The sequence below is a fragment of the Hemicordylus capensis genome, chromosome 4 (genome assembly GCF_027244095.1).
Source record: "Hemicordylus capensis ecotype Gifberg chromosome 4, rHemCap1.1.pri, whole genome shotgun sequence".
Classification (NCBI taxonomy): Eukaryota; Metazoa; Chordata; class Lepidosauria; order Squamata; family Cordylidae; genus Hemicordylus; species Hemicordylus capensis.
This window is the reverse complement of record NC_069660.1, coordinates 288,195,402-288,223,148: the sequence shown is the minus strand read 5'-3', so window position 1 is coordinate 288,223,148 and position 27,747 is coordinate 288,195,402. Positions and strand designations below refer to the sequence as shown.

General features: G+C 43.8%; 1 protein-coding gene across 9 annotated transcripts in view; it reads left to right on the top strand.

Annotated features, from left to right (window-relative positions):
- The first annotated feature begins 1,553 nt into the window (after nt 1–1,553).
- The window catches only part of UBR5 (ubiquitin protein ligase E3 component n-recognin 5), a 145,750-nt gene continuing 119,556 nt past the window's right edge, over nt 1,554–27,747 (top strand). For 7 of the 9 annotated variants that reach the window (XM_053242759.1, XM_053242761.1, XM_053242760.1 and 4 more), the window contains exons 1-4: nt 1,562–1,943; nt 26,162–26,206; nt 26,900–26,981; nt 27,149–27,225. In XM_053242759.1, the coding sequence (XP_053098734.1) occupies nt 1,882–1,943; nt 26,162–26,206; nt 26,900–26,981; nt 27,149–27,225 (266 nt within the window). In that variant the 5' untranslated portion in view covers nt 1,562–1,881. Of the gene's footprint in view, nt 1,944–2,172; nt 2,191–26,161; nt 26,207–26,899; nt 26,982–27,148; nt 27,226–27,747 lie in introns of those variants that run through there. The other 2 variants (XM_053242762.1, XM_053242757.1) reach the window with 2 other exon arrangements.

Sequence of the window (27,747 nt, the reverse complement as noted above, 5' to 3'; positions counted from 1 at the left end):
AGCCTAGTGAACAAGCACCCTGACCCAACAGTTCGTAACAATAATTGGGGGAGGTCTGGTTGCAGTTACCACTGGCTCATTTCATTGGGCTCTGGGACGGGTTCCCAAATATAATCAGAACTTCCCCACATCTGGATGTTTTTAATAAACATATGAAAGTGCAACTATTTCATCAGGCTTTTAGTTCATAATGTTTTAAAGTTCTGATAGTTATTTTAAATTGTTTTACATGATCTAATGTTTTGTGTGTTTTTTTAAAAATATGTAAACCACCCTACTTGCATATGGGGTGGCATATAAAATAAATGGGAACACCACTGGTTTCCTATTGCATGATTATTGCCTGTTTCTGAAGCACACTGACAACAAATCAGATAACTAGCAATTATGTGTGGAAGTTTTGCCATCAGGCCAGAATGGCTCAGTAGGGACATAGAAGTAAGTCCAGACTTGAATCAATGGGATTTATTTCCAAGGTGCAGCCTTAAACTGAAGCAAGGTGATTTAGCTTTATAACTCAATATTAGTGATAGCTACAAGTGTTAAGCAAACTGTAGTTCTGGTAGTCATGATGAAGCCTGCCAGAAGATTTAATCATGTTGGAAGTTCAGACTGGAAAAAAACAATTCCAAACTATGGAAGGGGAAACAGAGGACTGGTTACATATACACACCAATGGAACAAACTAACTGAATGTACAAACCAAAAGCATAATTCATTGCCTTTGTTCTCTTTTCATTCAGAGCTAGCTAGAGACAGTCTGGAGTGTGGGGATTCCCTAGACTGAGCACTCCCGCACTGAGAACCTGTTTCCACAATCAGCGGAGCAGTCTACATAAGGTTATCCTACACAATTGTGTTCACCTTTAAGATACAACCGCCTTTGTTTTAACTTCAGGGGGGGGGAAATCGTTCCCTAGATTGTACCACTTGAGGCTGGACGTGGGTAGTTTTATATTTGAAGGTTTCAACCCTGCATGCAGAAAAATAGTATATTCAAAATAATCTTATGCCTAACCCTTTCCTCTGCCATATTTATTGCCATACGGTAAGGGGATTGCAGGAGGACCCCCATTCGAACCAATACACTACTTCCACTCCGCCTCACCGCCCCAAAGCCTAGGAATCGGTTTTCCTCTTTTGCACTGTAGAAAACGGTCCAAACACAACCTCTTCCGGCCGGGGAGGAGGAGGAGAAGAGTGCAAGCCTATTTCCCACTCTCCCTCACCTCCCGGGCCTAGCAGCCAAGGCGCCTCTCCCTCCCACCTCCCAGCAGAAGCAGGCGTCGGCGACAGCAGCGGCTCTCAGCTCCCACTCAATCTTTCCTCGGCGCACCAAGGAGCACTTGCGCGCGCAGCAGAGGACATCCACCGCTCTTTCTCGCCCCCCCGCCCCGTGATCTCCGGGGGCGCACGTCTGACGCAACCGCGCAAAGCCTCGCCTCACTGGCCAATCTTTGCTCGTTTTACGTTTCTAACCAATACGTCGTCGGACTCCTATTGAGCGGCGATCTGCGATTTGCTGCCGGGTTGGAGACGTCCCGCCTCTCCCTCTCCCTCTCCCCGGCGCGGCGGCGGCGCAAGGAGGGAGGGAAGAGTGGGCCGCTGGAAGTTAAGATGGCGGCGCGTGTGAGAGTGGGGTGCTGACCGAGCCCTTTCCCGCCGCCGTCGCGAGCATCTCCCCAGCCCGTTCTCGCGCCGTCCCCTCTTGCTTCTTCCCTCGCGCGGAGCGAAGGCTCCGGAGTGTGACCGAGACACGCAGCGGCACCCTGAAGGAGACACCAAGTTCCCTCTCGCCCGTCCTTCCTCCCCCCCCCTCCTCCGCTTCCTCCTTGTGCGCCCGGCCCCTGCCCGCCTCCCTCCAGGGAGGGAGAGCGAAACATGACATCGATCCACTTCGTGGTGCACCCGCTGCCGGGCACCGAGGACCAGCTGAATGACCGGTGAGAGGGAGGGGAGAGGGAGGGAGACAGACCAGCCCCCCCCCCCGGGCCTGGAGGAAGAAGGGGAGGAGCCCCCGTGCGTAAGGGGAGGAGCCCCGTGTGTTTGGGTGGCGAGGGGGGAGCCTTGAGGGAGCCCCCATTGATTTCCGTGATGGAACTGGATTCCCCCCCCCCGACATCGTGGACGTAAATAAGGATCGCCTCGTGGGTGTCAGTGCTGGATTCCTCCCCCCGCTTCCCCGTGCATGTGCGTCTTTACAACGAAGGGTTAGGTTAGGGAGGGCTGCAATCCTGCGTGTGCTTACTGGGGAGTAAATCCCACTGAATCCAACTCTGCTGAGTAAACCGGCAAAGGATCGGGCTGCAAAATGTGTTTGAAATGGTTTTTGTCTCTGGGTTTGCAAAGGGTTGGTGGAGTGGCCTGACCTCTGTTCCTCTGACTGACGTGAATCAAAACTTCGGTTAGTGGGAACTTGGGCGATTCCGTGCCACGTTCATGGTGACAAGTGTGGGCATCGCACACTTTGCCTTGTCTGCCCTTCACATCTAACACCCTTGGAATGGGAGCTACAGGAATTTTAACTATGATGGAAATTTCATTTTTGGAATGTTGCAAAAGGCTATTGAGATTTGCACTATCAAGAAAGTGGTTTCCCATTCTGTTCTAAAAGAAGCTGATGTCAGGCCAGGGTAGAAGAGAAGCACGAATAATTATATTTGAACACACATTATTTTAAGTTAGACCGTGTATTGCAAATAACAAGTTGGTGATTGAAAAGACAAGGCAGATTACTTCATATATATTGTGCCTGATGTTTGTAGAAGTTATGCTTATACCGAGAGAGGGCAAGCTATTATAGAGAGTTATTTCCTATTTTTATACCACTTTTTAACAAAACCTGTCTTCAAAGTGGTTTACATAACAAAAGGAATAGGTCTGTGTCCCAAAAGGCTTTATAATCTGTACGCGTTTTTTTGTTTTGGAATAGGCAGTCTTCAAACTCCTAAAGGGATTAGACTGGGATGATACAATAATTGAAATGTTAAATCTCTTGCTATGAGATATTTGGTTGTGAATTTGTTTTACATAGTACAATCCAAAAATAGATCTTTTACAGTGAATCTGATAGATACTACTTTCTTGCCATTACTGTAAATAGCTATAGAGAGTGTAAAGAGATATGCTAGAATTTTATTAGTTTACTAAAACATGTCTGAAAAAGGTATCCTTAGAAATTGAAAAGCTAAATGTTGAGTGAGTAATGTAGGTCTGTGTGAGGTTACATCTTATACAAATTTTTATGTGCCTGATTTTAGATGAAAAAGAGGGGCTGCAGCTTAGAATGTCTTTTGGGCATGATTTCTTCCTCTGGAATGACCTGGTGACACATTTTACACTGCAGTGAGCGCGTCATGTGCTGCTTAGAGTACCTTGGAGGCTGGCTGCAGATTCAGTAATGTCTATGAACATGACATGTTGTTTCTGTAACAGGCTTGTGGAATGGTGGAGATAAGGCCATGCTAGTGTGAGGCAAGTATATCAGCATCTTCATGTAACTACTGCTACATCAGTCTCCTGAATTTGTTCACTCAGGAGTAACTCCAACAGGGTTCAATGGGATATTCTTCCTAGTGAATATATGATTGCAGTGTAGGGTTTTTTGTTGTAGTTTGTGAGGTTAATGCTAAATGTCTTCCAAATGTATTCCCTTTTTCTTATAATGTTTTTGAAACACACTCTGTGGAGCTGTAACTGTAAAAAAAGAAAAAAACTTAAGCATTGTATCTGATATTTTCTTTCAGTCTTGATATATAGAAACTATCATATATTATTGACGAAGCTGTAAAGAGAAATGCTAGCTAATATACTCTTAACCCAACAGTAGGGTCTACTGAGATACTATTTAAATGCCACTTTTAATGAAGACTTTAAAGTATAAGATACCCTATAAAATGGCAATAAGTACCTAAAGTGTCTTAGTGACAGATAATTATTTTACACATTTGTAATTATTTAGAAAATATGGGAATTAATAGAAATATGGGAGTTTCTGAATTGGAACGAAATTGGTGAATTGGCTTAATTAGGTGGATTTACATTAGCAATTCATTAGTACTTTTTATTATAGTGATTTCTCATGTTAGAAATAAGTACAGATGTTCAGAAATGAAACATGACTGTATTGTAGATATCTTGAAGTTGATATAACTCCTTTGTATAGTCAGTTTTGTTTGAGGTTGCACAAGAGTACCTATTTGACTGAAGTGTGAGGGGGGGAAATGTGCTGGTCTCATGAAATCCAAAGCACATGAGCAACAAATGTTAATTTTTTCTTCTGGGTATATGTGTTCTTTGTTTAATATCACACACCCTTTTGAGAGCCAGCATGGTATAGTGGTTAGAGTGCTGGACTAGGACCGGGGAGACCAGAGTTCAAATCCCCATTCAGCCATGATACTAGCTGGGTGACTCTGGGCCAGTCACTTCTCTCTCAGCCTAACCTACTTCACAGGGTTGTTGTGAGGAGAAACTCAAGTATGTAGTACACCGCTCTGGGCTCCTTGGAGGAAGAGTAGGATATAAATGTAAAAATAATAATTAATAATAATAATAAAAATGTTTGGCCATAACATATATGACCTGGGAGAGGATACCTAGACTATATTTAATAGGTTTTTAAAAAGTACCTCTCTCCTTATGGGCTTCGGGGATGCTGCAAATCAGGAATTTGTGAGTCGGGACTTCTGCTTTGCTGGAGGAAGCAGGATTTCAGTTCTGTTTCACAACCAGGAGAGGGGGGGAATGGAATGCAGTAGAACTGGGAGTTGGTAACCCTACCTCCTTATTTGGGATAGGGGCAGAACTCTTGTCATGCAATGGTTAAACAGTTATAATAAATCGATTGCTCAGTCCAAACTGCTTATGTTGATGTCTGCCTTCAAGTATTTTCAGTACTTGAAGCATATTACACAGTAGCACAGGTGTAATATCTTTTGTGACGTTGCCTGATGCAGCAGCTGGTACGTCATGTTTTATTTGCTGTCATGTTTTATTTGCTAGCTCGGCAAGTGTTGGCATCAGGCTCTTAATTTAGGACATTATTCCGAGGTTGAACAAGTATGTGCCTTCGGTATGAGGGAGGCAAAATTGAAATGTGCTTAAGACATGTGGATCTGCTTTTTATTTGTGATGAGCAGTTATGATGTCATGACTTTGTGGCTTTTCCTGGCCTAGCCAGTGATTTGTGACAGGAGCAGGGAAAGTCACACTATCGTGTTGGAATATGGGTTATGTGATACAACACCTGTTTGGAGTGATGTGGAAAACGTGACATGGGATGCTGGTTCTGGCAACATCCCTGTATCTCCAGGGACACTTTTGTATGGGGTTATGCATAAATGTACTTACTTACTAAATAAACAAACAAATAAATAAAATTCCCTTTATGTGTAGTCTTCTGTCCTTGGAACTGACCCTGTGTACTTGGAATCCCCTGACACTGGTTCAAAAAACTTAGTTTGGTTTGTGGGGGTATTCTGCAGACATTTAGAGATGACATAGTTTGATGAAACGTTAGAAGCTTGAGACATAAAGGAATAGGGCATACGTTAGACTGGCTTTTAAAAGCAGTGCTCCAGGATAACATAATTATCTCCTATTGTTTAGACGTTCATAAAGGAAAATAGATACATGGCAACCGTCCAGTCTGGCCTTCTAGGAGTTCATAATAGTGGATGCAGTCCAGTGCTATATACTGTGTTCGCTCTAATTTTTTTCATCTTTGTGTGGAATGAGTTTTGTTCTGAGTGGCATTATCAAGGCAGTGTGTGCACACATTGTTTCAGAATGGGACCTAAAATTAATTGAGTGGACATCAAAAAAACTTGTGTGTGCACATGCACACCTTAGAGAATATTGGCTATATGTTTATTCGTTGCAATGTTACTTTTATGGTGTTTCTGCTCACAGTTTATTGAAATGAATGGAGACTATACAGCATGATTGTACTGCAACCAATTTAGTGTTGATAGCTTTTCCTGCCTGTCTCCCCATCATCTCCCCCCCACCCCATTCCAGTCTGGAAGAAATTTAATCTGGGCAACAAATCTAGTAAAGTTTCTTCATCAGGGGACTTTAAATCAAGGCCACACAGAGAAAAGTCATATTTATTTAAATGAAATTCTCTGTATATCAGATAATACTTTTAACAAGTGCATATTAATTTCTTTATATAGCAAGTAAAATAGCCTTACAAATAATTCTATACCAGTACCAGTCTACAAAAATGTTAGGTCGCAGAGTGTGCAGTTGATGGAAAAGTTTTTTTAATTATTGTACCTGTGTTTCTTATTCATACTTTACAATTTTAGTATATCTATAAATGTAATGTGTGAAGCCCTAATTTATGGCTGATCAGCAGCTGTAAAGAGCCAGCTCTTTTCCATGTTACAAAAGCTTTGCTGCCTGATCACTTGGACCTATTTTTCTTTTGTAGGTAACCAGGTGAGTGGCTATTAACAAGCCTACAGTTTATTTGCAACTCAAAGGAGCTCTGAGCTGTGTGGGGAGGACTTGTCCTTCATTTCTGCTGGCCTCTGAGGTGTTCCATGTGTCTTTGAAGCTTGGTGTGACACCAGAGACAAGACCCCCATTCCTCCTCTTTGGAAGGATACAGGGGTTTTGGCAAGCACAAATGTAGACTGGTTTTCAAGGCCCGTCTAAATGTTGTGAACTCCTGCATAAGAGCTTTTTGTAGCTGATATGGTAGTAACTTGGCTGAAAGTCTGCTGTCACAGATTTGTATAATGTAGCTTGTGGTGGGTGGGGAGGGGGAGCGTGATTGCAGAAAGTGAACAGTATCTCCTTTAAAGGCATACCTTGTTCAATCATGTAAAAGCCTGGCTGCTGTTTTCTGGGAGTATAATCAGAGGTACTCTCTTGCCTTAGATCCCCCCCACCCCCATAGTTAAAATAAGTAAAGATGACTTTCTCCTGGCTAATCATTTTGTCAGTGTTTTCTTTTTGGCCTTAGGCCAGTATAAAGCTTCTGGCAAAGCTGAATATGCCACGTTACCCCTCCTCTGGTATTGTGTGCAGTGCAGTGCAGTGCTTTTTTTATTTTTATTTTTAGTGCTGGGGCGGGACTAAAAAATGTGAAATGGAAATCATTTCAAGTGAAATTGAATCTTGTCAGCCCCAGTGACATCTGCGAAGATGCACATGGAGTACTGGAAGTGTAGTCCTTCTCAGCACTTCCCCCTAGAGCTCTACGGGGCTTTTTTCTCTTAATGGGCTCCCCCCACCTTGGAGCGCTACCTGCACTGGGAAAAGTGCAGAGGGAGATGGTGCTCACATTCAGTGTTCCCTCTAACAGGGATTCCCAGATGTTGTTGACTACAGCTCCCAGAATCCCCAGCTGCAATGGCTTTTGCTTGGAGATTATGAGTTGTAGTCAACATCTGGGAGACTCTGTTAGAGGGAGTACTGCTCACATTGTAATTTTTTTTTTTAACAAAAGTGGCTCTCACTTGAAAAATAGTGAAGATAATTGCCTTAGGCAATTATTGTTTTCAAGACTACAGTAGATTGTGGATGCATATTGGATTAACATACAAGCTGCATATGACTGGAGAAAGGGATAGAACAAATTTTGTGAAACAACAAACTGGGCAGATGTGTTGTACATTTGACCAACATTTAGATTGCCTGAATGGGCTGTGTTTTGGCACTATTTAGGGGGCTTAAAGTTTCTGGGGAGGAAGGAGGAAAAAAGATTCTGCCCTGACACCATTGGAAGCTTCACTAATAAGTTTCCTAATTGCTAAGCCTTGAAAATATGCTACTCATGTCTGTTTGAACTTTGAGGTTACGAGGACTAAACTGTAACATTAAGCAGTTAAGTCTTGTTGACCTTTTTCACTTTAACATTTTATTGCACAAAATATTTAAACATTTGAATATGCTTTGTACATGCTATCCATAACTTTAATAAGTACTGAACATTTCAAATGTTAACTATTTTACTGCAAGGTGCTTTGAAGGCTTTAAGAAAGAATGTGGGGTGTATTGAATGAATACGTATATTTAATAGCATTAAGTATGTGTGCTTCATGAAACTCCCCCCCCCCATGCTGGAGCTTATGAGAATGGGTTGTGGACTGAGCATGCTTGAGACAGGACCAAATCACGTGATACTAGTTTCCTGTTGCCAGGAGGCGCCATAGCCTCAGTTCCGATCCTGTCTTGGAAAGAGCTCTTCAGAATTTCAGATCTTTGCAGTCTAGTTTCTGTTTCTTGACTTGGCATTTTCCTTCTATCCCCCCCCCCATTGTGCAACGGTGGGAAGGGAACTGTTTATAGTTAACTCTTAAATTCCCAAATTACCTTTTTTATTTCTAATTGGGCTAATTGTTGTTTAGTTTCACTTTTGATTTGTTCCACTCTGCTCTAGCAATCTCAGGCCGGCAATTTTCTGCTTGGCTCCCTCTTAGAGGTCACGCAGCCAAACTCTAGGGACAGAAGCCTGACGTTGGAACCCCTCACCTCCCTAAAATGTGCTAAGACGGCCTCCCCCCACGATCCCCTTCCCATCCTTTCCACAGTGGCAGAAGCCTCCACGGCCCCCAAAAAGGCAGAGAAGAAAGCAAAACATTGTTTTGAGCCAGGCAAAGCCTTCAAAATATATAAACAAACAAATAAAAAGGAAAAGAAAAAGCGCAAGAAGCCAGCCTCAGCTGTTGGGCTCAGTGAGTGCATTTTGATTTAGGCAGTTTGTCAGCAAAAAACCGGTGCTTCCTCCCTGCTGTTCCTGCCAGTCGCAAAACAATGCAGGATCCCAACTACCACCCATTGGGCGTGTCTGGAGGCTCAGACCTGGCTAACCCGGTGATTATTGTGGCAGAGGGGGAACCAGCTGGCCTGTTCCCCCCGTGCTAATGGCTAGCTTGGTGACTGTTATGGCAGAGGGGGAACCAGCTGGCCTGTGCATTCCCCCTGTACCAATGGCGTCCTATCCCAACCAGGACAGTTTGCGTCACAGATTCTGCTGGCGGGGCCCCATCTGATGACGAAGCAGTAGAGAAACCAGAGGGCGCCCTTCCAGTGCCCCGTGATCTGCCTCCACAATGGCTGCTGATGTCAGTACCAATGTCCCTCCTCAGGGACCAACGATTTCCTTTACCTCAGATGTTGCTGACTGGTTGAGGGATTTCATTGCAAGGGAATGCAAGGTGTGATACAACCCCTCCCTCTCTGCCCCTGTGGTTCCACAGCCGTTTGTTCCTGCTCCCCTGACAGGGCTATCAGACACAGATGTATTGCTGGGTGAATGTCTTCCTCCTCTCCTGACTCCAGCCCCAGGAGGGATGCCATTCCACTTTCAGAACGGGGCCTTTTTGTACCATTCAGGAGAAGGGACACTAGATGCAAGAGGAGGATGTGCCACACGTCCTCCTCTGAGGATCAACCACCTCCACCTAAGTGCCAATGTATGCAACTAACAGTCCCTATCCCTCCTGCAACACCCCTGGTGTTGCCCCCGTCTATACCTGTATTGCCTCTGATTCTACCACATCCATCTGGGAATCCAATCTTGCCAAAGTCAGATTCTGAATACTCTCACTCTCAGCCTCTTAACCCCCCACTGGTGTCTGATAGGGAGGAAGGAGAGTTATCTGAGGACGAGGTCACACAAGTACCCATCTCCTCCTGTCTATTCTCGTCCATAGATTTTGAAGTCCTTCTTGCTAAGGCTAAGAGGACTATCTGTGACGTTACTCTTATTGAGGAGTCACAGCCCTCAACAGAACTGGACCAAAGTGTCTTCCCTTCGTCCTCCACCCCTTCTGCCACAGTCCCCCATGTTTTGTAAGGTCATGCTAGCAGAGTGGGAAAGATCCGTCTCTTCTAAGCCAGTGGGGGGTCTGCCCTAAGGAACATTACTCTCTTCCACAAGACATTACGTCACTTCTGGTGGTTCCTTACATTGACGCCCTTGTGGCACAACTCATATCTGTCTCTATTCTGAAGCCTGAGTGGCAGGAACAGTGCAAAATACCTGAGGATAAAGAGTGCAATCTACTCCTCAGAAAAGCTCATGAGGTATCTGTCATGGTCATCAAAATGGCAACCATGAAATCGATCTTCGCCAGAGCATCAGTCCTTTTTGGGCGAAAGAACTGGCATCACTTATTCTGCCTGAAAACACCGAACTCCGCCAAGGCCTTAATAAGACGATGAAAGCGGCTGCTCTACTCCAGCCTGGATTGTATACAACATGCTTCTAGTGAAATAGGGTCCAGAGTTGTGGTACGCAGAACTCTTTGGCTGAAGAACTGGAACGTGGATGCTAAATCCAAACTAGCACTTACATCATTTCCTTTTTCAGGAGCCAACATATTCAAACCCTCCCTAGACCCCATCCTAGTCTTGGGGTAGCAAACATGACTTGTCCCCTTAGCTAAGCAGGGTCTGCCCTGGTTGTACATGAAAGGGAGACTAGAAGTTTGAGCACTGTAAGATATTCCCCTTAGGGGATGGAGCTGCTCTGGGAAGAGTAGAAGGTTTCAAGTTTCCTCCCTGGCTTCTCCAAGATAGGGCTGAAAGAGATTCCTGCCTGCAACCTTGGAGAAGCCGCTGCCAGTCTGTGAAGACAATACTGAGCTAGAAAGACCATGGTCTGACTCAGAATATGGCAACTTCCTATGTTCTGTCCTTTCCTCCTCTTTTTCGCAGGGTTCACCTTTCAAGGGATGTAATAGAGAACTAATATGTATAATTGGCATTGATGGTCAACTCCCTTCATTTGGCATTACACAATAGCCTCCTTCGCTCACCCCAAGCGGCCTTTGGCCGTCGGGTCTTACAACAGGTAGTCTAGAGCAGGGATTCTCAATGTTGGGTCCCCAGATGTTATTGGACTTCAACTCCCATAATCCCCAACCAAAGGCCACTAGGGCTGGGATTATGGGAGTTGAAGTCCAATAACACCTGGGGACTCAGCGTTGAGAATCCCTGGTCTAGAGCATACATCCTTCCCATCCCCTTTCTCAGACTGCTTGGTCATATCCCATTCTGATGAGTTCCAGCACAGTGGGGGGAAAGAACACTGGACTTACCATGAAGGGTTCTTTTCCCATGTGACTGGAGATCATCAGGCCCACCTGTGGATGTATATATGGTTTCTCTAGTTTGAGAAGTCTACCAGTTTTTCGGTGGAAACAGGTCTCAGGGTACTACAGTTTTAGTCTATACCTCTATGTTCTCTTGTTTGTATTGTTCTGGTAGTTAACACGTTGCCTTCTTAGGTTTTCTCTGTCTCTTCTACATATGCCACATTTTATGCTACAGTCCCGGAACTGGGGCTATGCTGCGTCCTGGCAACAGGGAACTAGAATTACATGATCCGGCCCTGTCCTGACCATGCTCAGTCCACAACCTATTCTGATGAGCTCCAGTCACGGGAAAAGAATCCTTCATGGTAAGTCCAATGTTTCTTTTTGTTCTCTCTTAATCTTTAAGTGGTCGGTGCTTGTTCTGAGAGATGAATTTCTTCTGTGGGTAATTAACTTTTATGTTGCTTGAGGACTGGCAGTAGAGTGCTTGGCTATTTGGAAAATAACATTAGTGTGTTCAAAGATGGTATTTGTTTCCATCCATCATGATCATGCTAATTTTTTTGTTTCTAGTGAGTACTTTTTACAGTAGAATTACATTGTGATAATACAGAATAATAATTGGCTAAATGTTAAACTTAAGAGAGACATGGAAGAAGGTTTTGATAAGTGCATTTAAATTCCTGTTCTTTAAACTCTGGCTTGCTGACTATAGTGCACCAGCATCTGCTGTATTTTGTAAGCCAGCTATGCAAACAATCAGGAGATCTCCCCCCACCCCGCTGCTCTGCTTGCTGGATCACTTCTCTCTGACTGTTATCTCCCTTGTGTCTAGAGATGCAGTCTGCTTTGGGCTGGGTTCTGCCTTTTCCTACATTAATGTTAAAGAACTACTGGTTCTTTAACTCTAGAAGAGATGGCCCTCCATCCAGTGACTGCTCTTCCACACAAGGAGGGGCAGAGATCGAGTTCAGAGACGGAGTGACCCCAGCCTACTTACCTGAGCTGCCACTTTCTTTGCTTGTTAATTAATACTGTATTGTGTTTCCACATCACACTGCTAAGATAGCTGTCTTGCAGTTCTTGTTCTGCCTTGTTGCATTAATCTAGAAAACAAGGAGACAGCTAGAATGGGTAGCTACCTTTACTGCGGTGCTATGTTTCCATGGTGTAACACTAAGGTACTACTCTTCTGTTTTGTAGAACGATGTTGTTTTTTGTCCTTAAGCCAGAAGGCAGGGATTTATTTGCGGGATTTGCTGTAGTGGAGGATTTACCTGCGAGATTTGCTGTAGTTCAGGGGTGCACAACTCAAGTGCCCTAGTGGGATGATGTGCAGGGGCTGAGGTCGGTTTTCAGTGCATTATTCAATTAAAATTAATTGTTTAAAATATTAATGAAATGAATTATTAGTTGGTTGTGGATCTTCTCACATCAGGGGACCCACCATTTTAACCATGGATAGTAGCCAGAAAATAGGCCCTGTCCCTGCTCAGTCAGTGGGGCACCTGGAGTACATGCCCGCCCCAAACAAATACCAAGTCGTCTCATCTCCCTAAATCATTATTGCTTTCAGGCTGCAATCCTAGGTATACTTACTTGGGATTAAGCCTCGCTGGGTACACCATACTTCTGAGTAAATATGCATAAGATGGTGCTGTAAGGCGGTTTCTGGAAAGGACAGAGGATAACCCCTCTCAGAGGGAACTGACTGAAAGAATGACCCTCTGCCTTTCTGAGGTATGCTCTGCCTATGCCTGCCAGATCAGATGATCCTGGCACAGCTGTTTCCGCCCTCTCCAGCTGGTTCACTTGCTCTTTGGTCCATTGCCACCACATGCATCTCAAGCGGCGCTGGATTGACAGGTGAGTAAACAGCGCCCACATCCCCCCAGAAAAAATGCTGCCAAGGGAGGCTGTCCATTTATGTTCAAAGGCAGGGCTCCCTTTTGGACCAAAGGGGCACTTGCTGCCTTAGGTTGCATTCTAACCTCGGCAGAGGATGCTTGTCCATCGTTTTCTAGAAACTAGCCTCTTGCAGTCTCCCAGAGCAAGAGGGAGAAGGTGGTGGACAGAAACTCATTTGGTGTGCAGAAAGGGCCCTGGGGGTACCTTGGAAAGAAGCAACTTTAAGGGCCTTGCTCCCAGAGAAGCTGCATTCTTTCTTGATAATCTTTTGACAAGGTCAGCAAGGCTGGTGGGGGGCATCTGGTCTCAAGCACCCAACTGCATAGGTTCACTGCTGCTTGTCAGCAGGTCAGTCAAGAACTCCTCGTGCCTCCTGCTGTTGCTGAAGATATTTCTATCGGCAGGCCTGTGTTTAAAAAAAAACAAAAAAACTCCCTGTGAGCCAAATCTGGCTCCTGGTCTTATGTTGTGCAGGCCTATGATATGTGCACACACTTGAGTTCTCAGAAGCAGCAGCTGTTGTGTTTCCTCAGTGGGGGAAGCACTGCGGAATGCTATGGCTGTGCCCTGTGCAGTGGGGATGTTCCTGGTTGTTTGGATGCAGCCATTCCAGGCAACAGGCAATTGCCTAATTACAAGTTTGGTTTAGTGGAGAGTTTGTCCATAGAGACTGAATGGGCGCGTGTGTAGCTGTTATGCTCTCTACCAGTGCTAAAAAGTTGCTAACCTTTTAATGCTAGGGAAAGCGAGGCCAGCCAACCTGCAGCCTGCAAGTCTTGGCAGTTTACTTAGTGCAGTAAAGCCGGAGAATTGAATGAGTGTCTCTCAGCCTCCCTCCTTCCTAGCTTTAAAGGGCTACAGTATTTTCTTTTTCTCCAGTGCTAGGATTGTGGAAAAGGTCATGAGAGACAATGCCAAGCAGCACATGTGTTGTTTTATGTGGTAAACACAGATTTGTGATACGGAGATTGCGAGTGTTGTGCACTCTTTTTGCTTCTGTGATGTTCTTGGCATCCTTCTGACATTTGAAATTTGTCAACCTATCCATTTTTGATCCCTCCACCAGCTAGGGATGGGCATGAGCCATTTCGAAGGTTCGGTGGTTCAAAGGTGTGTTTAGTTTATCTTTAAGGATCTTACCCTTCACACTGTATTCCCCCTGCTGGTGCTGCCTCTTAATATGGTCCGGTGGGGCGGCAGCGTACCTCCTTGCCGCTCTGGTGCCACCTTGGACCGGAAGTGCTCATGTGCACATTGTGCATGCGTGCTGCTTACATGCGTCAAATAGTTTGCCTCAACTATATAGTGCTAAATAGTGCAGGCTCTGCTTGCCACTTTCTTTTGCTGAAAAATCAATGCAAGCAATGTAGAATCCACTGACTTCTGACATTGCTAACAATGATGGTGTTAAGTTTGGGTCCCAGTATACACTCTTTCATATCTAGGTGCAGAGACTTCAAGCCTTGCCTCTTGCTTGACCATCTCCCTTTTGAAATATTAATTAAGTCATGCTGGCAGGCTCCTGGGTTTACAAGAAGCTGCTGGGATCTGCCATAATACCATGAATGTCCCAGTGATGTAGTTTCATTTTGAATTGGGGGAAAAAAGATGTCTCAAATCAATTGGGATCTTATTTTGCATTTGGATTATGTTCACTTCTGGATTATCCCGGCCCTACTTCCCAACTGTAGAGTGAGTGTATGTGCATGGAATCGGCACCCTTTGAGCGATGGTGAGGGGAGATAGCTTCAAGGATGGGGGGGGGGGTGCACTTACTCCACCATGCTTCTCCCTCTGTGTAAAAATGTCTGTCGGGGTGGCAGCATACCTCCTTGCCACCCTGTTGATCCCCCAGCTGGAAGTGCCCGGTGTGCAGGCGCACATCATGTGTGCGATGTGTGTGCCTGTTCCGCCTGCCGGTCACTTCCGGTCAGGGGATCAATGTGGCAAGGAGGTATGCTGCCACCCCGCCAGACTATTTTTACACAGAGTGCTGGAGGGGGAAGTGTGACTGGGGTTGTGGGAGTGTACCCTCCCCCGTCCTTAAAGCTGTTGCCCCACCTTTGAAATGGCAGAACCACCGGTCTATTGAACCAGTTCGGAGGCCTGTAAAAGGGCCTCCTAACTGGTTCGTGCAGATCCCTAATCTGTATACACACTTTCAACAGATAGTCACCTGAAAAAGGTTAAATACAATTTTTAGACTTCCCAATTAGACTGGAATTGTATTTCTAATCAAATTTATGAAACAACGAATTTCTAGAAATGAGAAAATTCCATGTTAAAATATAGTAGTGGAAACTCCCCCCACCCCCCATATCAGTGCTTTAGCTGATATTCATGCATTTGAAATGATGGAAGGCTTGGAGCATATGCATGCAGTCTGGAGGAGTAATTGGGACCCATGCTAGAATTCATGTAGACCTTCATTTCCTGAAATCCCCTGTAGTATTCTAGTTTGGGAAATTCCTACTTTTCTCCAGGCTTATTTCATGATGAATCTTTCACTTTTACCATTCTCTTAATTCGCATTAAGCCTTTTCTAGTTTCCCAACATTTTTATTTAATAACAGCAACCAGGATTGGTCTCAGAAACAATATTACCAAGATCTTACTTTAAGTATTTTATTCCAGCTCTTGGATATGATGTTTCTGATGATGCAGTATAAAATGGCACAAAAAGTTTCATGTGTTGGGCTTTGCATGCAGTATAACTTCTGAACTGAGCTACCGAATAGACCGTTGCCTGGGATAAGTAAGAACTGCATTCAAGTGATCAGGCAGAGAAACTTGTTTGTAAACTGGAAAAGGATTGACTCTTCTCTCCTCCTCCATCCCTTCATTCTGACAATGGCTAGTGTTAGAAAAATCACACAAGTGGGCTAGTGTGAATTGTTGGCTAATAAATTTGGTCTTGCATGCAGGGCTGCTCTAAATTCCTCTCGATGGTTCTGTTGACTGTCTGTATACAGCAGTTGTTTCCGTCTCATTGAGAGCTAGGCTCTTTGAAAGAGTAGCTTTTTTCTTGAAAATTGAGAGCAAAAGAACAAATTACTACAAATGCAACTTTTTTTAATGTATTGAAGTACATTTTAGCTGATTCACTTCTATTTTTCTTCTGTGTCTTATGTAAGAAAGGCGTATAGCAGGTGTTTCAGAGTGTAAAAACATGAGTCTGTTCTGTAAGAGTTCTTATTCAATCAAGTGCATCCTCATGAACAAAAAGAGGAATAAAATGACCCAAAGAGAACATGCATTATGAACCTTCAAAACAGACGGGGATAGATACCAAACCTTTGCTGTCCTTCAGCCAATTATTTCCCCCCCTATTCTAGATAGCTTGGTGTTAGCTCCACCCCCACCCACCCCCACATGTTGGCAATGAAGAACAAAAAAGGCGAGTGAATTGTCTGAATGTCAAAATATATCACGTTAGCTCAGGGCTTGACAAATCCCAGGTGCTTAGAAACAGCCATGGCACCTAGACTAGGATATTCAGAGATAGTTATTTAATAATAAAGTATTGATTTGTCCCAGGCAGCATTGTTTGTGTTATAAGTATGTTACTTGTAAAGAGGATAAAGAGAAGCCTTCCCCCCCCTTCCCTTTCACAGTGTCTGTCACAAAGTCTGGTAATTTTGTCTATTAGGCTGGCTCCTAGATCCAAAGAAAATTTGTCAAGGCCTGAGTTATCAGGCCTGTCATTTTATGCATGCATAAGTAGTAGCTAATGGTGTTTCCAATGTACTTTCTTTCTCTCCTGTATAGGAGAGGAGGAGTCCTACGTTAGCGTAAATGTGTTCATTTATAACCTTTTCCAAGGTCTTGTTCATTGGGTTGGATAATGTGTACTCTTCTAGTAGTCTTATTTGAAAGAGGCAGCCTGACAGGCAATCAATTGCATGTTACCTTGGCTGCTGTTCCACAAATTTTCTAAGAAGCATAAGCACATAAGCAATTCAAGTGCTTATTGTGGAAGTAATAAACAGCACAACATTGTAACAAAAAAACTTGATTGGATTAAGCTAGAGCTAGTTCATAAAACATAAGCAACCAGTAAAAGCACATGGGAAAAAATCTTATTGGGCTTGATCTGGTCTTCAGGCATAGCCATTGCAAATGGAGGGATCTCCAAAGGGCATAACAGGGCCTTTCCCCTCCCTCCTCTTCCCCTTGCAGCATGTGCAGGCACCATACCAGACTGTCACAGGGAAGAGGGGCCTGTGTACACTTTCCATACCCCAATCCAGGCTGCCCTCTTTTCTATTAAGGAATTCAAAATTGAAGTTCGCTCTCCTTGTAGACCATTTAAACTCAAAATGGGCCGTTTTGAGCTTGAAACAGAGTGCCTTATTTTAAAAGGGTCTGTTTTGAGCTTGGCACTGGCTTCCGATTAGCTTGTGATCTCCTTGCTTCTTGGTTGGCTTGTTATCCTACAAATCAAGTGCTGTCATGGGCAGCTGTGACCATTGGCTGGGGGAAAGGAGGGGGAACACAAAAGGAAGGATTTTCAAAATGTATTCAAAGGGACTGGGAGGCAGAGATAGCCCCTATACTTTGCCTGTTTTGAAGAAGAAGATACATCAGGACAGGAGAAGAAAGTAGGTTGGATTTTGTGGTTTTATTTTCTTAGCACTGAGTATAATATGCTGTGCTATTGCTGCTATAATTGTCTGGTTTTGCTGGATCTTAGATTGACAAAGACAGAACTTGAGTGCCTGCCTTTCTTGAGTTGTGGTTTGTTTTGTTTGAGATAGTGACATGGTGAGAAATGGACAGTGGCAGGTGCGTGTGCGTGCGCGTATGTATGTATGTACGTAATATTTCCTGGTGATTGCAGTGATGAACTCAATGTTTGGCCTTGAGACTGACTTGTGCTTCATTCACTGCTCTGCTCTGCAATCTGCATTGCAACATGTACTTAGTCAAAATGTGCCTGAACTTGCTGTAGTTAAACTTACTGCTGCTAAGGGTGCTGCTGTGGCAGCTGTTGCAATGCTAAGAATGGGAAGGTAGAGGTAGTGTGCCATTGAGTCGGTGTAGACTCCTAGTGACCACAGTGGTTGTCTCTGGTAGAATACAGGAGGGGCTTACCATTGCCCTCTCCTGTGCAGTCTGAGATGATGCCTTTCGGCATCTTCCTATATCACTGCTGCTTGATATATGTGTTTCCCATAGTCTGGGAAACATACCAGCAGGGATTCGAATTGGCAACCTCTTGCTCACTAGGCAAGTTAGCCACTGTTTAAGCCACCACAGCTGAAGTGGACCTACACGTTCAGGCTGGTGGTTCCCTCTGAAGAACGATGCATCCACCCACCCTCTTGGAGAATGAATTTATAGAGACTGGGGAAGCTGTTGCCTGATATAGCTGTCTCCCATTGTCTGGGAAACATACCAGCGGGGATTCGAACCGTCAACCTATGGCTTGTTAATAAAGTAATTTCCCCGCTGCGCCCTTAGGTGGCTTCTAGGAATGTAAGGAATCATAATTGTGCTTGAGAGAGCAACTTGTGCCAGTGATGTTAATGTAGCGCAGGCATAGTGGCTGGCAGTGGATTGTGGGTCAGTGATTCTTTTTTGGCCACTTTTGGACTGTGTTTGAAATGTGTGTTCTGTGTTGGGAGGGACAGATTCCCTTTTACTTTGTGCTTCTGCAGTGCTTTTCCAGGCAGTGTTGCAGAATGCAGTGCAAAACTTGTGTTTGCACTTTGTGAGTGCAGCTTGTTCTAGCCATAGGGAACAAAGGGGAATCTAGAAATATCCTATTATTCACCATGGGTAGCTCCTAGGGACACCAAAGTGGGTTGTGTGATAGGGCATGCTGGGTGCTAACCACCCAACCCACAAAAGAAATGGGCAAGTGGGTGATTTTTAACATTTTCCCCAACCCCCCCCCCGATCCTATAGGGAAATGTTAATTTTTTTAAAAATAGTGCATGACAGCCAAGCCTCCCTCATTGTCAGCACACGGAGCAGAGCCCCCCTTGTCAAATGGGGCAGAAACCCTTGGGAGCAGGTGGTCCCTCAGTTATCCAGGCCAAACTGTTAAGGGCTTTCTTTAAGGGTCAAAACCAGCATCTTGAATCAGACCTGAAAGTGGGATATGATCCCAGTGAACAGCTCCAGATAAAATTCTAGCTGCATCATTTTGCATTAGCCGCAGTTTCCAAGTATTCTTCAAGGGCAGCCCTACATAGAGTGTGTTACAGTAATCCAGCTGTGATGTGACTAAGGCATGCATAACTGTGGCCAGATCTGCCTTCTTGAGAAAGGGATGTAGCTGGAGCACTAGCCAAAGGTGTGCAAAGGCACCCCTGGCCACCGCCTCCACCTGAGGTTCCAAAAGCAGAGCTGGGTCCAGCAATACACCCAAGCTGTGCACCTGTTTTTTCAAGGGGAGTGCAACCCCATCCAGAACCAGTTGAATCCCACCATCCCAATTGACTCTGCTACTGACCAAAAGCACTTCCTTCCTGCCTGGATTCAATCTCAGTTTATTAGCCCACATCCAACCCATCACTGCCTCCAGTTCTCAACTCAGGACACCTACTGCTTCCCTAGGATCAGGTGATAAGAAGAAATAGAGTTGAATGTCTGCATATATTGCTGACAATTCAGTCCGAGTCTGAGGATGACCTAATGAAGCATTGATTATAGCTTCCAACCATCTACCTATACCCTCCCTGGCAGATTTTATTAGCCATGAAAGGCAAGGGTCCAGAGCGCAGGACAGTTACCCGCACACTGCCCAGGATCTTGTCCACATCCTCAGGCTGCACTAATTGAAAAGAATCCAACACAAAAGGATCAGATGGTACCTGAGGCATGTCTGCTGGAACTGCGAAAACCCTGGAGTCCAAATCAGCATAGATAGAATTTTATCTGCAAAGGTGATGTGCATACTGATTACAACGGTCTGTAGGTGATTCCTTCTCCATTACTTGGCGGTGATGTGTGGAGAAATGCTTTGCTACACAGAACAGCTGTGCTGGTCTGCACCAAGCAGATGCAATGTTGGTGGAGAAAAAATGCTTCTTCACTGCCATGGAAAAGGCCCTAAAATGGGCTCTAGCCAGTGATGGACTTATCATGACTCTTTCTCCAGCATCGTTCCAGCCATTGTCTGAGTTGTTTCATTGCCCTAAGTTCCTAGGAAAACCAAGGAGCAGAACAGGCTCCACCAAGCTAGAGAGGTTGTTTAGGATAGCCTGGGCTATCTCCACGTTCCAGAGATTCATCAGGGCCTCGACAGTGTTGCCAGCTCTGGACACTGGAAACTCCCTGAGGGCTGTCTGGAAACCGAGTGGATCCATAAGCCTCCGGGGTGAACCATTCTAATTGGTCCACCACCCCTTTAGAGGGTAGACAGTGCAGTCAAACTAAACCCCACTAGATAATCTGTCCATGACAAGGGAGTTATCTCAGATTCCCCACCTACAGATCATTTATTCACTGGTCAGCAAAAACCAGACCCAGAGTATGTCCTGCTATGTGGGTAGGGCCTGATACCAATTGAGATAGCCCCATGGGTGCTATGGAGGCCATGAAATCCTGAGCCGCTCCTCAGTGTGGACATTGAAGTGTTCCAAGACAAGAAGCTTGGTAGAACCCAAACTCACCTCGGAGACCACCTCTGCCAGCTCAGAGAGACTGAAATATAGCAGGCTGGCCTGTACACCAACAGAGTCCCCAACCTATCTCAGAAGCCCACCCTCAGGACAAACACTCGAAGTTCTGAGATTGCCTAACCAAGCACCTGGAAAGGGGAAAGGTCTCATGATAGATGACCACAATGCCTTCTTCCCAATCCTCAAGGTGGGGCTGCTGCAGGATCAGAAAACTGGAGGACAGAGCTGAGAAAGACTGACCCCACCCAGCTCTTCCAACCAGGTCTCTTTCACACATACCAGGTCTGCATACTCATCCACAAATCATGGTTGAGAGATGTTTTAGCATTTACTGACCTGGCATTCAACAACAGCACCCTAATCCTAGAGGGAATGTTTCCAGAGCTCCCTGGGGTTGCAGAGTTTAGAGAAGAGCTAGAAAAAGGAGGAGGCCTCAATTTCCTGGACTGTTTTCTTATGGCCAAAACATGCAAAATGTTTTGAGTTGTTTTGTTGAAACAGCTGATTTGGCCACTGTTTTGATGAAATGTTTCAGCTGTTTTGCGTCTTGTTTCGAGAACACTCTAATTTTCAATCTAATGGTCCCTCTAATTTTTTTTTTGTATGAAAATGAGTTTTGTTCTGGGTGGCAGTATCAAGGCAGTGTGCGCGTGCACCTGCATTCAGAATGGGGCCTTCCTGATTCAACCTGAGTGGGATCTAAAATGAACTGAGTGTGCACATGTGCGCACGCCTTATGGGGAACAGTGCACAAAATCCATTTTGTGCACGTCCCTAGTTCCTTGACCAACTGGTGGGGAGAGGGCTTGTGTGCAGGGGGTTCATATGTTCATGCTCAGCAGGGGAAAACTAGGCTCTGTTATGTTCTGTGAGATACCTCTCTGTGTGGGCATTCGTTCTGTGGTGGACTGCACTGAGCCCTTCATGTTTATTCTGGCTGTTCTTGTTGTATTTGCCTCTAATTAGTGTGGTATTAATCTTGAAGCAGCATAGTATCTGCCTGGTATGTCTTTGGTTAAATTTTGCTCCTGGTGCTCCATTCATACCGGCTTGTACAAAGTTCTGTGAAGTGTCTAAATTCAGCAAAAGTTTCCTTTTTATTAACAGAGCAGAATCTCTTCATTGGTGCAGTTGAAATTGCAGTACAGATTTCTTCTTGCTGTCACTAGTTTCTGAAATGACACAACTGTAGAAATTCTTCAGTCTTGGCATCAAAACCTGAGTTAAAGGTTGTTTTGTAAGCTGTGCTTGAATTCCATCCAGTATCTCATCTCATAAGTTCAATCACTTGATCCTTAGTCAGGAGCTGACATTTCTAGAGCACAATAATTTCAGGGCTGTTGTGTTTTTTGGCTTTCGGAAATGGAGTATGTTACATATGGGATATCTGCATAGATGTTTCTGTCTTGAAATGGAATCTCCCCCCCCCACCCATGGGTCTCTATTTTTAATCCCTCCCTCTTTTCTGCAGCATGGTTGTATGGACTTTGAAGAATCCTATAGTAATTGCTTTATGTATACAGGGAAACCTTGTTATATGTGGAACTGCTATTTGCAGGTGTCAAATAGACACCCAACCTCCTCATCTGTGGATACTGAAAAGTTAAAACCCACATATCTGTGGTTCCTAGAAGGCTGGAAATAACAGTGCAGGTCATTTTCGCCTGCCATTTTGTCTGCAGGAGCCATTTTGTGGCTCATCTCTTAAAAAAAAAAAAAAGGAAAAAAATCTATGACTTTGAGGGGCATTGCTGGATGCCATGAGCTGTGTTCGCTCTAATGTTTTTCATCTGTGTGCGGAATGAGTTTCGTAATAGGTAGTACTGTAGTATCAAGGCACTGTGCACGCACATGCACGCGCGCGCAGAAGGCTCCCTGCACTTCACAGAAGGCAGGGAAGGGGGTGGGCGGACGGAAGGACATCTCCCCGCCGCCCGCCTGAGCGCTATAGGACTCGGTCCGGAGCGAGATTTAAAGAGCTAAAATGGCTTGAAGGGGCTTCGGGGGTAGCAGGGAAGTATCCTGCCGCCCGGTTTTTGAAACAAGCAGGAGCCATGGGAGCCATAGGAGCGGGCGGCGAGCGATTCTGCAGCCGCATTTTTTTAGGTAATTATGGTGCCAAAGCTGCAAAGCGCGGGAGGGGTGAGTAAAGCCCCCCCCCGCCCTGAATGGAACCCCCCACCCTAACCCTCCCGAACCAAAACCACCCCTTGTCCGGACCGGTTCGGAGGCCAGTAGAATGGCCTCCGAACCGGTCCGTGCACACTACTACACGCCATAGAGGGAACACTGGCCAGGAGACCTATGGAGCATGGTAGGGAACTTTATTTGGCCTGTTCTTGTGTTTTGGAGGCTCTTTGGGTGTTTTTAAAAGTCTGGGAACCTAACCCCTATGTTCCCATAGACTCAATGCCTCATTATCGGTGATTCTGTTACCCTTGGAACCCCTGCAGATAATGAGGTCTACCTGTATGTCTGTGAGGCAGGTTCTATTTTCCAGGACCTGTTTACTGTGGTGTTCTAGAATGTTAACCCTAGAACTTCTTGCAGAGTTGCTTTAGATAAGAATAGAAATTTACTAGAAAGTTGAATAACGTTGCAAATTTTAGAAATTCTTTCGCTTGGGTGCCAAAGGAGCCCATCTGTTCTTACCTCAAAAAGAGGTTCTGTTACAGGCACAAACATTGTCATCAGTTCTTTTGACACTATCTTCACTTGGTTAACTGTCTCCTCCTGTGAGTTGAAGTTTGACAATTTTTCCTTCATTCTTCTGTCATCTTGGTCTTTCTGATTTTTTTACTTCTAATTTGAATATGCCATCTCATCCAACATTGAGTTGACATAGGAAGTCACAATCATTTATGTCAAAAATAGACACTTTTAGGTAGTGAGCTGCATGGAGGATATTGTTCAAGCCAAGGACAGTAGTCTGGAGGCATGTAGTTAGCACATGAGTCCTATGTGTCTGTCATCCAGAACATATGAATGATTGCTGTCAGTTCTCAGGAAGAAGCTTAGATGACACCTCTCAGCATCCAACAGATAATCCAGTAACTGAATTATTTCATTGTAATAACTTCCTATGGTGGTATTCTTCCAGATGCATGATTTCCTAGCAATTGTTTTCTCTTTCCTGACAAAAAGTGTCAACCTTTGCTTTGTCAATTGAAGCATTTATTGTTAGGTACAATTTGGACTTTCCAAAACATTTTGCCTACTAGTTCAAGATGTTCTAAAAGTTCCGTTCTCTGCAGTGATTTTTGTGGAACAAATATTATTGATAAATCTTCCTTAGAACTAAAACCAATTTGCATTTCAAACAAATAAGTGACCTTTAAAAAAAAGTAGATTAGTTATGCAGCTGTAATCTTTTGTAATCCCCTTCCTCCCCCCCCACCTGACAGCATCTATATTTTGAGTCTTACAGCATTTCTTGCCAAGTCAGTCTTTTGCTTTAAGGATCCTTGTCTATCTTTTTTTAATCAGGGGAACTGTATAGCAAAATATATTTAGCCTAGTCCTGCACTTATTTGGAATGTCCCACTGATATTGGACACTTGTTTCCAGAAAAGTGTGCTTAGGTTTGCAAGCTTAGCCATGCTTTGCTTTGATCTTTCAATTCATTGCATTTCTTCCTGGACTGATTTTTTTGTTGTGTTTGCAATTGAAGTTTAATTCCCATGGACATAAAACTTCCTGTAATTGCAATAAAAGGTGTTCCAGTTATAGAAAAAAGTATTGCTCAATTTCTGCTTGTAACATTAAGCAGATTTAGTCCAAATTATGAAAATGCACACAAGTACTTTCACATTGGCAGTTACTGCCTGTTGCAGCAAGGGCCAACTTTATGAACCTGGAGCTCTGGCTGCATTCCAGCCATCTGCTGAGGGCCTGGCTATGACATAGCTGTAGTCCTGAAAGACAACTTTGCATCTGCTTGGAAAGAGGGAGTTGAGAAGAAATTAGAAAGTTATGGGCTATGTATTCTGATGTTGGTCTCCTTAGGGATCTTAAAAGCCAAGGAGATAATTAGGCAGCAGATTTGGGACATAGCGACCCAGGAAGACAGGGCCCAAACCAGACATTTATCTTTCTTCAGTAACGCAACTCTCCTGCAAACCAACTAAATATTTACACGAGCTTGTTCTTGCCAAACTGAGTAGGGCATTTCCCTTGGCACGCTTGAATGCGCTGCCCTCAGCTCTCTTAGAGGGTCGCTGTCTTGGTATTCCTTTTTCTCAGCGGTTATGCCCATGTCATTCAGGAGCTGTTGAGACAATTGATCATATGTTGCTTCACTGTTTGTTTCCTGGAGATATTTGGCTAGCACTTTTGTCAACCCTTTTGTCTAGATTCCCAGGTAGGCCATCGGCCTTTTATATGTCTCCCCTTGTATCTGACAGTGATATTAATGTTTCCATCAAGGTGGCGAAATTTTTGCTACATTGCAAGCTGTGTAAGAGGAAACAATTGGTAAAATCACGAGTGTTGATTGTACTATATATTGTTATATTGCAAACGATGTTTTGTAAGAAATTACTGGCAGAGTCATGATTGCTGGAGGTTACTACTTATCTATTGTGTTGTATTTTTGTCTGGTCGATGACTGAAATAAAGACTCCATTCCATAACATCCCTTCTCAAGTAGCTTGATTTGGGAGGTTCTGCCCTCTCATGTGGCATAACACAGAAGTGTGTTTGACTTATTGTTTATATGATGCCGTTGATGTGCATGATACTTCACAAAGTACAAGAGGACAGACCCCTGCTCCAAAGAGTTTGCAATGTAAAATTTGACCTGGGAGAGAAATGGAGGCAGAAGTAAGCAGGAAACAGATATATACATATTGGAATTTGAAGTAATGTAGGCGGCATTGCCCGTGAAGCCGTTCCAAGCATAAGGGGCAACCATGGAAAAATGTGGAATTGTTTAAAGGAGCAGGAAGGAGACTTTTGGATTATTGAGAGTGGTACAGCAAAAGTCATAGAAAGGGATGTATTAAAAGATGAGAGTTGAGAAAGGAAGGGGCGTTGAGCCACAGAGAACTTAGAAGATAAGGATGAGGAATTTGTGTTGGATTGAGAAGTGGACTTAAAGGAAAGCAATATGTAACTTTCCCCATATTAATTTCAGAGTTTGCTTTTCCAGTTCTGTTGAGACGGTAGAGAACTCTTCCCTATTCATTTTTTTCAGTCTGCTGTGCTTCAATTTATGTATGTAAACTATTTTTCTCTTAGCAAATTATGATTAAGATGGTTGAGCTTTAACAATAAGAACATAAGAACAGCCCTGCTGGATCAGGCCCAAGGCCCATCTGGTCCAGCATCCTGTTTCACACAGTGGCCCACCAGGTGCTGCTGGAATCAAAAGCTGGTTAGTATTTATAAGTTGCCCTGATGATTGGAAATCCTGCTTAGGATTTTCACTTTTAAGGTTTCACGAGCTCTGAAAGTTTGTTATATCAGTATAAATGGATCTCTTGACCATGAGAAAAACTGTGGCAAGAAATGTTCTACATAACTGAAGCTTGGAAATGCTAAAAGATTATTTGATTTTCCTTTCAGGTTGAGGGAAGTTTCGGAGAAGCTCAACAAATACAATTTAAACAGGTGAGGTAATGTGAGATATTGCAACAGCAAGGAAAAAGTGACTTATTAAGTGTTCATAATTGATAACTTGAAGGCTTCAGCATTTGCGTCAGTCAGCTAATAGGGCCTAAGTAACTTGGGTGGGCACTGGGGATGGGAAGAGTTAGGACGATTTGCCTGTGATATGTGGGTGTGACTCTGTGTTGGACTCTTCATTTGTGTCCAGATTAATTACAGTCGGAACTAGCAAGTTCTGCTTATGTCTGGTTTTCAGTGAAAGTTACGTCTGCATTGTAATGCACAACTGGACTGGGTGGGATTGAAGGTGGGATGTAGCCCTCAAACGCTTTGTATGTGGAAAAGTCCTCAGATCTGTGGTACTTTGAATTGCATTGTCTAAGAAAGACAGGATTTGTGTGAAGAGTTAATATAAAGAGAAGCACTGATAATAGCTAAGTTGTTGGAAAACATCAGTTGGTTGGGTTCAGTTTTTGTTTTTCTACTAAGCATCTACTTAAAAGTATGCATTTGGAAATACTCAATTGAAATAAAGAATAATGTTCAATTCTCACTTCTAAGATTTTGTTTTATGTTTTTAATTGAAACTAGGTCCATTGTTTCAACAAATGTACTTTTGTTGTCATTCCATATGCCACTTGTTTTATTTTTCTGAATACTTTAAAAATGTTACACTTGCTCACTTTTTGTTTTCAGCCACCCCCCTTTGAATGTATTGGAACAGGCTACTATTAAACAGTGTGTGGTGGGACCAAATCATGCTGCATTTCTTCTTGAGGTAAAGTACTTCAAATGTGTTCAGATAACAATATTATGGCCATATAGTTAAAACTAATTTTTTCCAATATCAGCTACACCTACTTTTACCAATGACAGATAACTTTATTTTTTCTTTAAAATTTTGGTGCTTGTTTCAATATTGGATACTTCTTGTCTTAAATCTAGGATGGTAGAGTCTGCAGAATTGGCTTTTTAGTTCAACCGGACAGATTGGAATTGGGTAAACCTGATAATAATGATGGGTAAGGACTATTTTTTTCCTATATTTTACAGGTTTCTAATGTTAAATCTGGTGTGTTGTAAAGTAACCATGGATTTGCATGTTACCAGAACAGAAAATGAACATGGACTGGAAGAGAAATTAGGAAGCTGTTGATCTTAACAAAAAGATCTCTAAGGCCAGTCCAATAACCTGTCTTTATGTTAATCAAAATTGAATCTCAAAATGATAAAAGCAAAACAGGTGCTCTCTAATATAATATATATTTATCTTCTGAAATAAATACTCGGAAGTGATCAAGCCCAAGATTATATTTTCCTTTATAATGGCACCATTTCGAGACATGTTTCTGGACCCATGTTTTTCTTTGGCTTAAAATTCTCTCTTGTGGGACTGCTGCCATATTAGTTCAAGTCTGGGTTTAAACTGAGTTGTTGGCTTGGCATTGACTTTGCAAATATATTTATAATCAAATGCATATTCATTCATTTAGATGCACACTTCACAGGTTCAGCATGACTGTCAATATTGAAGGTTTATTTTT